The 12161-nt window shown below is 46.9% G+C and overlaps 1 protein-coding gene across 2 annotated transcripts; it reads right to left on the bottom strand.

The window, feature by feature from the left end:
* Nucleotides 1-1607: 1607 nt before the first annotated feature.
* On the bottom strand, nt 1608-12155 carry Sprtn (SprT-like N-terminal domain). Of its 2 annotated transcripts, XM_048800367.1 has the most exons (6): nt 11409-12155; nt 10597-10696; nt 6395-6523; nt 4681-4948; nt 4102-4226; nt 3740-3866 (listed from the first exon to the last, which is right to left on the bottom strand). In XM_048800367.1, exons 1-5 carry the CDS (start codon nt 11627-11629, stop codon nt 4198-4200), a joined length of 747 nt encoding a protein of 248 aa, XP_048656324.1. In that variant the 5' UTR covers nt 11630-12155; the 3' UTR covers nt 3740-3866; nt 4102-4197. The 2 variants fall into 2 exon arrangements, with proteins under 2 accessions (XP_015359812.1, XP_048656324.1); XM_015504326.2 differs by lacking the exon at nt 4102-4226 and having other exon boundaries at nt 1608-3866; nt 11409-12146.
* Between the last annotated feature and the right edge of the window lie 6 nt (nt 12156-12161).

Here is a 12161-nt window from a genome sequence, read left to right as displayed (position 1 = left end):
CAGTAGGAGGGACTCAGTAGGAGGGTCATCTTAGCTAGGTTAGCACTGGGCTGGCTTCTGCCCTGCAGCAGTGCTGGGCTCTAGTCACACAATGCTCATCCCCTGGGGAGCTTTTACTATCCCCAGGACTTTTACTGTCTGCTTCTAGAGATGTGAAGATAAAGCAGATTTCCATGTCCTATCCTTTCCGGCTCTACAGTCATTGCTATATGAAGAGTTCCAGTTTGTCTGGTGGCTATGCTGATGCTCAACAACTACAGTTGGCTCAGAAAGGTAAAAATGTTGAGACCAAGACCAGATTCACATACCACGTCCACCACCCGCAGGAGTCACAGGTGCAGGTGTCTTGTAGGAAGGTACACCGATTTTACTTTGAAACATTCTGATTTCTTTAAAAATTCTATACACTTTGAAAAAAAAAATAAAGCTTTGGGGGCTAGGATTGTGGCTCAGTGACAAGAGTGCTTGCCTTGCACATGTGAGGCACTGGGCTCCATCCTCAGCACCACATAAAAATAAGCAAAATAAAGATACTGTGCCCATGTATAACAAAAATTTTTTTTTTAAAAATAAAGCTTTGGGACAATAGGACAGAATGATGTTTTTGTATTTTGTTATTGTATTTTCCCACCCAGCTTAGAATTTTCAGTTAGGGTGTGCATTTACAGTCTACAAAAACAGGCCAACGTTTCTGAAGTTATGTAGCTGAACATTGTGAGATACTGACTTAAAAACACCCAGTTTTTGTAGAAATAAAACACCCTGTCTTCCCTCTGTGAGGCTGAGCCAGAATCACTTGCTCGGTTAGTGAGACCACAAGTTTGCTTTAGAAAGAGAAAAATGAGAAACGGAGAGTGACTCGGCTCTGAGGGACTCAGATCTGGGGAGCCACCTCTGAGGGTGCTCATTTCCTCCAGTATTCACACAGCTGGGAGTGCAGGCTTGACCTCAGGCCAACTGCGTCATTCTAAAGGAGCCAAGCAGGTACTCCTGTCATCCCAGGCCCTGCCACTGACCCAACATGAGCCTCACTGTCCTGACCCCTTCTTGCCTCTGCCTTCCTCCACCCAGGCTTCTTAGCCTGTCCCTAGCTGAGGCATGGCCTCTCCAAGCCCACCTGGTCAAGACCACAACCACAGGATGATGTGAGAAGCAGAGTCGCTGCCCTGGCAACTTGGAGCTAGATCTGCTCTTTCTCCCACCACTTTGCCCCTCCCTCCTATCACAGCTGCAACCCAAAGTTTGCAGTCCCCAGAAAGCCCTGCTAATCTGTTTCCATGCCTGTACAGGCCCCTCCCACCCTTTAACCTCCAGGTTGACCCAGGTTCCACTTAGGAATTATTTGCTTCAGGACAAGTCCTGCGTCATGCTCACTGTTCCCACCACACTGGGCAGAACCTGTCACAGCACTTACCAAAAGATGTCAAGACTACTCTGCCAGTCTGCATCCCCAAGGAGGCTGTCAGCTCATTAAAGACATCAACTCCATTCTTCAGCTCACAGCCTCAGAACATTGAGCAGTTTTGCTCACAAAGTGTCTTATTGCATATAACCTGCTAAACTGATGAAAGCCCAACAGCACGTGTTCAGCAACACAGACTCCAGCAGCCATTTATAAATATTTATTAAATAGTGATTAACTTCACGCTTTAAGACATATGAACACTTGGGCAGGCCAAGACCAGTTAAGAGCTTTCCTGCACTGCTGGAGGAGTGCACCCCAACAGTGTTCCCCAGAACCACGTGACCCCACAGGCCCTTCCCCATGTGCACACTGGGCGGAGCAGGAGTGTGCTCAGCAGCAACATTCACAATGGCTCCAAACTGAGAATCCTACTAATGCTGGAGTGGATGGAAACCTGCACACCACATGGGGGCAGTGAGGAGGAGCTCTACACACAGCAACACCACCTCTTCTTCATCAATTTCAGAAACAGGCTGAGCTAACCTTAGATGGAAACAGTGGTGACTTTTGGGGACAGTGAAGGTGGTGGGTGCTGTCCGGGGAGCAGGTGGTACCACGAGAAGCAGCCTCTGGTGGTGATGGGAATGGTGAACTGATGAATTCCATGTAAACGTTACTTGGGTTGGCCCGTAAGACTCCTGCACCTGACCAGGAACAAATCACACCACCAGAGTTCAGAACCAAGAAAAGTGAACCTCCGAGGCCAAGGGAATGCTGACAGCAGAGGTACCCTGCGAGACAATGCAACTGATACAGAAGCTGTCTGCGCCACAGCAGGAACAGGAAGAGAGCCTCTGCAAAAGGAACAAACCAAGTGCACCAATGGCACCCTTTTTGTTATGATGGTTCTAAACACTGGTATCCAAATGGGCCAGCTACTGCCCAGCCTGAGTTTAGCCACTCCCTTTACTAAATTCTGAGAAGCTAAACTCAATATAAAATCTGTCCTATAAAACTAGAAGCTATTACTCGTAATATTCCAAAATAAACTTATTTTATAATATTCCTTATCTAACCAAAAAATCTGCTACCTTTTAGTAAAGGTGGAACAGATAGATTCTTTAAAATATCAAAAATTTATATCCTGTTGTTTTTAAAAAGATAAAAACCCCAAACTTGAGTGCCCTACAATGACTCAACTCCGTACTTTTACGTCATCCAGGTTTTGGCACATCTGGTGCTATGGAAGTGAGTTTTAACCAAAACCCAACAGCATTCCTGAGACATGTATTTTGAGAAGAACATATAAATAAAGATTAATATTAATAGCTTTTAAAGCCTTCAAGAAAGAACAAAAATATCTAAAACTGCATAGGTAGAACAAACTATGGGCCACAGTGTAGGAAAGGCAGGAGTAAACCCAGCACCTTAAGATGTAAACATTTTTTTTGAGACGGTAGTCTCTCCACATTACCCAGATTGGTCTCAAACTCATAAGCTCACAGCTACCTTCCACCTCAGCTCTCTGAGTAGTGGGACTACAGGCATGAGCTCCTGAGCCCAGCTCTAGACCTCCACCTAGAGTAAAACAGCAGAACACTGTGCTAACCACAGGCCTGGTGTCACCCAGATCCCCCAACGGCTGGCAGTGGTCCCTGAGGTCACAAGCAACAAATGAGACTCATCGCCTTTCCAGAAGCTTCTCAGAAGCTGACTCTGATGCCATCACCTTCAAGGCACCAGTCCAAATGCTCATTAATCTGCGACTCCAGAACTTCATCCTGACAAACTGGACAGCTGACCAACTGGCTCTGACTACAGCAGCTGCTGGAACTCTGACTTGCAACTGCGGGGAGTGAACTACTCTTCACATCACTGCCACCACTCTGTATTTGCTCTTTCTTGATAAAAAAGTTGTCAAGAACAGTTTTGTCTTCCAGCCTGGGCCGTTTGCTTGGGGATCTCTCTTGGGACCCACCCCCACCCCGGGCTGCAGCTGCAGATGCTGATGTCTTTGCTCTGGAGGAATTTCTCAGGGGCATCTTAGAAGCTGGAACCCTTCTCTGAGAGCCAGAAGAGACAGAGTGTTTAGTGATGTTGCCAATGGTCCCACTTGCTGTTGGAGATCCACTGCCACTTCTGAAAGCCTTCTGGTTGGCAACTGAGACCCTGGGAAAGTAGCTGCTCAGGATGCTTTGGTGACTGGTACTGGTACTGACAACAGGGGAGACCAGATGAGATGATTTTTTACTTAAACCATTCTGTTCAAATTTCACCTCAATGCTGGAATCAGACCTTAGGGTGTTTGCTGAATGGCCTTGATTAAAAACATCTTTGGTCTCATTGACGGCATGCGAGGTAATGGCTTTCTCAGGCACAGGTGAACTGCTTGTCTTTCCAAGAACATAGCCTTTCCCACTGAAAGGGACCAACGGCTGTGCCTCACCTCTCCTGGTCTTATCTGTAAAGAAAACACAGATTTTTCTCAACATTAATGCAGTACTAAACACCAAACTAATGGATGAGTCTCAAAATAAAGAAATATTTCATTCCAACTTAGTACCATGTAGTAATAATTACCTACTCATGGGAAAAGAATAATCCAGAGCTCTGCTATCGAGAAAACAAAGAGGATAAACAAACTTTTCTTTACAGAACCCCATCATGCTACAGAACAACAACCGAGGAACACTCACCTTGCAAAGAACTTGGTTTCCTCTCTGTTGGGCTCCAGAAGGGAAGGCATGCTACCTTGTATGTTTCCTTCCAATCAGAGGAGGAGACACCGGCCCTCACACAAACCCTTCCACAGCTTGTCCTCCTAGGTAATTTCCCAAGGGAAGGAGCCTAACTTCAGCAAGAGCTTTCAGAACAGGGCATGTCTTCAGGGTGAAGTACAGCCAACACGTCAGGTTCCTTTCCCATCCTCTCCAAGGATCACACCCACGTCAGAAGTGACCTGACAGAACCCAACTGACCACAGGGGTGTGATCAGGACTTAACTTTGACAATCTTTTTGCTTTCTGTTTCCTAACAACTCAGTGCTGACTCAAGACAGGAAAAAAGACTCTACCCTCCAGCATCGTCAGTGGACACTATTCTACTTTCACTCACTTCCATGTAGAGCAAAGCATGTTTTCCTACCACCATTTCTTGGACAGCGGGAGTTTCCCCTCAGTGCATACTTGAAAGCTTCTCCAGGAGAAACAACCCTGGCTTATCGTGTACAGGCCTGTGGGCTGCAGCGTGGGGCAGAGGGGGTTTCATAAAAGTACCTGCATTCTCCACGGCTGGCGCTGGCTGCTTTCCTGGCTTTGCCTTGCCTTTGCCTTTTTTTGAGTAGTTCTCTGGCTCCTTGATCTTGATGTAGGTGCCTCCACAGGTTTTCTGGTGCTCAGCCCACCAGAAGTCATGAGCAGAGGGTGCCCTGTTGGTCGCGCGTCTGACATAGCCAAAATATGGCTGTCTGTGCTGACAGGGCCCATTGCAGCGCCACCAGTGTCGCCGATACTCATCTACCTCATCGTGGAAGGTGTGGTACACCTGGGCAGAGAGCACTGTCACCACTCAGAAAGCCAACTGGTAATTTCAAGGAAATTCCTATAGAAGCAGTCTTTCTTTTTTCTCTTAACTTTCCTTTCCCCAGAGATTTTTGAGAAGTTCTATTTTTGAAAAGACAAGCTCCTATATTTAGTTTCTTTTCAAAAGTCCATCTTAGGGCTGGGGCTATAGCTCAGTGGCAGAGCACTTGCCTAACACATGTGAGGTACTGGGTTAAATCCTTTGCACCACATAAAAATAAATAAATATGTTGTCCACCTACAATTTTTTTTTTTTTGGTACAGGGGATGGAACTCAGAGCCACATCCCCAGCCCTTATTTGTATTTTATTTAGAGACAGGTCTCACTGAGTTGCTTAGTGCCTCCCTTTTGCTGAGGCTGGCTTTGAACTCATGATCCTCCTGCCTCAACCTCCGGAACTGCTGGGATTACAGGCAGGTACTATCACACCCAGCCAAAAAATATTTTTAAAAGTCTATTTTAATGGGAAACAGCAGGGCTGGGGATGTGGCTCAAGCGGTAGTGCGCTTGCCTGGCATGCGTGCGGCCCGGGTTCGATCCTCAGCACCACATACAAACAAAGATGTTGTGTCCGCCGATAATTAAAAAATAAATATTAAAAAATTCTCTCTCTCACTCTCTCTTTAAAAAAAAATGGGAAACAGCAGTTAATTTAATGCTTTCTGAACTAAAAGATTAATCTGACATTAGAAAAAAAGTTTTGGAAAAAACCAAAACCACAAAAACACCTCTACAAAAACTAATGTTTCAGAAACCATCTATACACACTTGTCACATGTGCACAGAGACGAGTAAAAACCATCCAGTATGCAGAGGAAGGAAGCAGAACAAAGACCAGGGAGGCCTGACACACTGACCTTACCATTGCTCAGGCCAGGCCTATGCTCTTCATCTGTGCCTTCTTGTGATCCTCTCTCCTCCCCATGATACAACAGCAAGGTGTCGCCATGACCCCCACTGGCACGTGAGTGATGTGAGGCAGAGAAGAATCAGGCAGGCACACAGATAAGCATGGGATAGCCAGGCAGGATCTGAACCCAGGCGTCTGACCCTACCTCCTACAAAACTGTGCAGAGATGAGACTCAAAAGGGGCATAGAAGTGGCCGAATACAGGATGGACTCAGGGAAGAGACTGTTATGAGGAATAAAGTCAAGATCCTCATGAGTGAGAGTTCAGAGAAGAGGTCCTGCAGCCTCACTGACTGCCTAAATGGTTACAGCAGGTGGTCAGAGGCCACGGTCACTCTACTGTGTGGGCCTATACAAGCCCATCAGCTACTGCAGGCCCCTTGTCCACTGCTGAAATCCTCAGAGATACCACTTACTTCTACCTCGTTCTCTCTTTTTAATTAAATCCCAGGAGTTATTGAATAAAAAAACCACTAAAAGTATATAGCTTTGTATACCGTTATATTGGCTCCAGTCAGGCTGTTGATACGATGCATATGTTTACAAAACTCTGGACCGTGTCCTTCCCGGTCTTTATCATTATTCGTGACAAACAAATAGGCATGTATCATTTCATGCAAGAGAGTCTGAAATGGAAAACAATTAATTTGTCATAGCACCTCTGAAAATAAAAATGCATTTTCTTACTCTAACTGAGGTCTTTTTTTTTTTTTTTTAAATATTTACTTATTTATTTATTTTAGTTTTAGGCGGACACAACATCTTTGTTTGTATGTGGTGCTGAGGATCGAACCCAGGCCGCACGCACGCCAGGCGAGCGTGCTACCACTTGAGCCACATCCCCAGCCCCTGACTGAGGTCTTAACTTCTTACGTACAAACTCACAGAACTTTCATATGTTCCCAAAGGTCTGCCTGTCCTTTTAAAGTACATACCAAAATCCTGAAGAAAAGATCCATGAATTCAACTACATGAAAACCTTTAAAATTCTGATAGGAAGTATAAATGACCTAAAAACATTTTAAAAAATGCTCAATCTCATTTATAAAAAGAGAAGTGCAAATTCATACTACATTAGGATGCTATTTCTTGCTTCAAGATTGGTGAAACTCCTCTCGACTGTTGGTGGAGCTCAGGGAAAATAAACACTTCTGTATACTGCTGACGAAGTGCAGAATGGTACAACCCCAAAGGGAGGGATCTGATGGTACTGGGCAAAACCACAAGTGCGTTTGGCCTTTACATACCAGCAATACCTAAACCAGCAGGAATGGCTCTGTTGGGGTGCCACTCAGCACTGTGTACAAAGGCAGAAGATCAGACATGATTCAGGAGTGCAGAAGTGGCAGCCTGGCTGAGTACACAGCCACAAGAGGGAGTTCTGTGCAACATGAAGAGAGTGGGGAAGATCCAGCAAAGGATCTGGAGAAGATTAGAGTGCATTGCTCTAGCAGAAAAGACCGAGCACAGCAGGGTGCACACAGCATTCTCACACTTTGTAAGATAGAAAAGGGGAATAAAAGACACAAACAGTTGTAAAACAGAAAAATGAGACAATAAGAAACTAAAAATAGTAGGTGGACAGTTAAGGATAGAGAAGGACAGGCATAGACAAGATTTCTCTATATGTAGCTTGTTTTATGATTTCAAATCAAGTAAAATTTTAAGACAAACAGTAAAAGCTATTGCTCACTCCTCACCAAGAGAGCAGTTTATGTGCAAAATTACAAATGCACTTAAAAGTTGCTGGAGCTTTTTGTTCAAAAGCATGAATTTTCCATAATCCTCAATTTTTTTTAATAAAAAAGATTTTCCAGGACTGAGGATTTATCTTGCCTTGCATAAGTGGGGCCCTGGGTTCAATCTCAAGCACAGCAAAAAAGAAAAAGACAAAGAAAGAAGATGAAGAATTCCTAACAGAAGAACAAAACTGGCATTAATGAATCTTAGTCTTTTTTTAAAATACTTTTTTTCTTTAGTTGTTGATGGGCCTTTATTTATTTATATGTGGTGCTGAGAATTGAACCCAGTGCCTCACACATGCTAGGCAAGTGCTAGGCAAGCGCTCTATCACTGAGCTACAACCCCTGCATGGTCATTATGAATATACCCCCTTATAGTTATCAACTGTACTTCTTAAAAGAGGAACGGTATTTTTCAAGTAAATGCCACTCTATTCAGAAGACTCAAACTCAAAAAAGCCACACAACATTTCAAAAGTTTCTCAATATTCTAAAGTAATGATAAATACCCACACTCACAAAAGAGAAATTTTGAGATTTCCAATTCAACTCACATCTTGAGGGGGACCCATGGCACTTCTGAACACCTCTACCTTCATGTTGAGGCCAGGTTCAAGCTCTGGACAGCACACCTGTTTCATTTACTGCCCAATCTGGTTCACGGCCCCTACTTCTAGTCCAGACACTGCCACACATTTTCTGCCGCCTTTGTTCACATCATTCCCACTCCTCCTGCCAAGAGTAAGCTTCTCTTTTGTCTCTATTTGTCAAAAAGTTCAGCTGGTCCTTTAGGGCTCAACTGGCAGGAGCAATAGCTAAGGGCAACAGTGATAGGCAGAGTAGCATCAGGGACAGAGGTTCAGGGTCAGGGAAACTGGAGCCTAAAGCAAGGATCTGTCCTTTAGTAGGCATGAGAGCTGGACAGGCTGCAATCTGCTTCTCATTCCTAAAGGGGTGGGTGCTAATTTTGCAGGGCTGTGGCAACTGCTACCAAGGAGCTCCTCAAATGCGGCATGCAAAAGGTGGTGGGAGTAGCAAGTGGTCATATTGAACTTCATATTTATGAGCCTTTTCTTGACCCCCATTTGCTACAGTTAATTACACTCAGCACAAACCAGAGTCTCCCTCCCATCCTTGCCTGGTCTGACACTGAGACTTCCTGCCCATGGCAATGCTCACCCATGCCTTCACAACACACTTCCTCTCCTCTCATCCACTGCTGACAGGCACCCAGCAGCGACTTCGCGAGGGCGCCTGGAGGGGTGACTTGTTATTCGTGTTCAACTTCTTCTTTTTTTTTTATTTCAGTTGTACTTTTTCTACTTATTCATCGAGTCACTAAGAGCAGGCTGGTTAATGTCTGCAACTGTGATTATAGACTTATTTATTTAGCTTCTGCCAATTTATGCTCCACATACTTCAAAGTTATGTTATCACTTTTAGAGTCATTATGTATTTTTGTCTAATGTTATTCTGTTATAAAATGTCCCATATTTTTCCTAGTAAATTTTATTTCCTTGAAATTTTTGGTCTAATATAGCCATGGTAGCTTGCTTTCTTTTCTTTTTTGTACCAGGGATTGAACCCAGGGGTACTCAACCTCTGAGCTACATCTCTAGCCCTATTTTTTATTTTAAAACGGTCTCACTAACTTACTGAGGCTGGCCTCAAACTTGAGATCCTCTTGCCTCAGCCTCCTGAGCTGCTGGGATTAGAGGTATGCACCACCATACCCAGCTAGCCAATGGTAGCTTTATATTGTTAACTGTTGGAATGACACGAAGCTTCTCCTTTCCTCTAAATTTAACATGTGCATGCCCTTTCTGAAAGCATATTGTTTCTAATCTAGTACATCACAGTGTCTCAACAGGAGCACTAAAGCCACTGACATGCAGTGTAACTGATGCGGCACTCATGGCCATTTCTCATGTCACGTGAGCTGGCTTCTTCATTCCTTTTCTTTTTCATTAACCAAATATTTTTATCATATCATTTTATATTTAGTAGCTATTTACATGTCTTTAAACTGTGGTATAAAAATGTAAAATTTGCCATTTAACCACTATTATGTGTATAAGAACAGTCATTTTGTGAAACCTGTTATCTTTTTATTGTCCTTAAAAATCCCATGGCAGCCAGGTGCAGCAGCAGACACCTGAATCCCAGCAGCTTGGGAGGCTGAGGCAGGAGAATCTCCAGTTCAAAGCCAGCCTCAGCAACCGTGAGGCACTAGCGACTCAGGGAGACCCTGTCTCTAAATTAAAGTACAAAACAGGGCTGGGGATGTGGTGGAATGCCCGAGTTCAAGCCTCTGTACCACACACACACAAAAATCCATCCCCCACAAGTCCAAGGATGTTTTAATCTATTTCCCATCCCATGCAGACAACCTCTAGCATCCCTGTGCTGTTTGTACAGATTTTTCAAGCGGCAACTGGGGGAGGACAAATCATACTAGGTGCATTCTGGGAAATTTCAGGCATTTACTAAACCCAACCTAAAGTAAACTTGAGAGTTGTTTCTGGTCCACTGTGTCACAAGGAATAACCACTACTCCACATATGAATGTGCCCCCAGGACAGTAGTGTGGCCAGCTCAGCCAGGTATTACTAGAGGGTAGTAGCATGATGGTCAAACAGGAGAACCAACAAGAAGAACTGAATCTTGTTATTCTCTGCTTCTAAATATATAATTTAATCTCTCTAACCCCTAATTTTCTTTTATGTAAAAACAAAGATAACGCACATTGAACATAAACTGGACTGTTGTAAAGATCAAGTGGGATAAGACATCTGACAACCTTACTTAACTATGAAGCACTATAAAAATATTTCAAATTATTTGCTCCAAAATTTATGAGTTTGTACTGAGCAAAGAGTAATTTTTTTCACAGCAGACTAAACCTATGATAAATACTGTAAATTAAGAAATTAAGAATCAGCTTATGTAAAGAATACCTCTACAAGATCCTTTCTTGGTCTCAGCTTTAAAAGGGGTTCACTGAGACGGATGGAGCACATTCCACCCCTCCCTTCATAGATGCAAATCCCAGCACACCTGGAAAGCAATCACCACAACACAAGTTACATTTACCAAACACACAAAAGAAAGGGGAAGAGCTGGAAGGGCAAACCTTACCACCATGGGCAGTTCACACTAAGAGAACCTACTGCAGAGGGCTTTCTTGATTATGCACGCTCTTAGGAGCTAAATCTTGACGGTCAGTCAGTGGGCAGTAGTGGCTGCCCTCACCTTAACCCACAGATTGTGGGGAAGGCGGTAGTACAGAGTGGGTTGGGTGGAGTGGGTTGGGGCCGGGTGGACTGGGGTCAGGGGGTCCAAGCCGAGGGCCCCTGGGATCCGTGGCGNCGCATGTGTAGGGGGGTGGCGCTGGGGTCGGGGCATCCATCCTGAAGGCCCCTGTGGAGGTAGAGGGGCGCTGGGGTCAGGGCGTTCATCCCAAAGGCCCCTGGGACCCGCGTGTGTGTGGGGCTGGGGTCGGGGCGTCCATCCCGAATGCCCCTGGGACCCGCGTGAGGGGGGCGCTGAGGTCGGGGCGTCCATCCCGAAGGCCCTTAGGATCGCATATATTGGGGGGCGCTGGGATCGGGGCATCTATCCCGAGGGTCCCTGGGACCCGCGTGTGTAGGGGAGGTCGCTGGGGTCGGGGCGTCCTCCCCAAGGCCCCTGAGTCCGCCATCCCGGGTATCAGGGCGGCGGGGAGTCAACGACAGCCCCGAGGGCCGTTCGCGACGGCGCGGACACTCACAGCGTCATGCGCACGCTCCACTTGACCTCCACAGCCTCCAGCCGGCCCCAGAAGAAGCGGTCGTTGAACTGCACGAACAGGGCCTGCAGGTCCGGGGTGGGGTCCGCCAGCTCCCAGAACGCGTCCACCAACGACGGCGGCTCCCGGGCCGCTGCGCGCTGCGCGACCCGCGCGTCCCACTCTTCCTGCAGCCGCAGCGCCACCACCAGGTCCTCGTCCATCGCACTGCTTGCCGCCAGGACGCCGTCCGCTCGACGAAGCCGGATCGGACGCGCGCGCGCCGGTCTCGCGAGAACTCAAGGCGGGCCGAGGCGCGAGCGCAGGCCCACAAGGACGCCGGGCCAAGACCTGGGGCTTGGCGACCGAAAGCCGCGCACCGCCGCACGCACGCACGCACGGGATCCCCGGGCTAGGACACAGGAAGACTTTCGGAGGCGCGGTATCGCCCTTACGGCGCACCGGGACCACACGCCACCCGCCACGCCCAATCCCCCCAACTGCTCCCGGCCGCGTCTCGCTTCCGCAATGGCTCGTCCGCGCAGGCGCGCCGTCTGCGCTCGGTCAGCACAGGCGCAGTGTGCATCGCTTGGCTCCCGCGCAGGCGCAATGCGGGGCGCTGGGCTCGGCGCAGGCGCCCTCGGCTCGCCCCCGTCCGCTCTCTTGGCTGCAAGGCTCGGCTCGGGTCGGGTGGGGCCCGGCGGCGGCCAGTGGTGGAGGTTGCGGGTGGCCGACGCGGGAGAGCAGCGACCATGT

Source organism: Marmota marmota, unplaced genomic scaffold (genome assembly GCF_001458135.2).
Source record: "Marmota marmota marmota unplaced genomic scaffold, marMar, whole genome shotgun sequence".
NCBI lineage: Eukaryota > Metazoa > Chordata > Mammalia > Rodentia > Sciuridae > Marmota > Marmota marmota.
The sequence above is the reverse complement of the archived record's forward strand: the minus strand, read 5'-3'. Positions and strand labels throughout refer to the sequence as shown.

Coding starts and splice junctions, on each gene's coding strand:
- Sprtn (XM_015504326.2), bottom strand. CDS start 11,629: ATGGACGAGGACCTGGTGGTGGCGCTGCGGCTGCAGGAAGAGTGGGAC. Junction 10,697..11,408: donor TGGAGCGTGCGCATGACGCT/GTGAGTGTCCGC, acceptor ATTGCTTTCCAG/GTGTGCTGGGATTTGCATCT. Junction 4,949..6,394: donor TGACTGGAGCCAATATAACG/GTATACAAAGCT, acceptor CTCTCTGCCCAG/GTGTACCACACCTTCCACGA.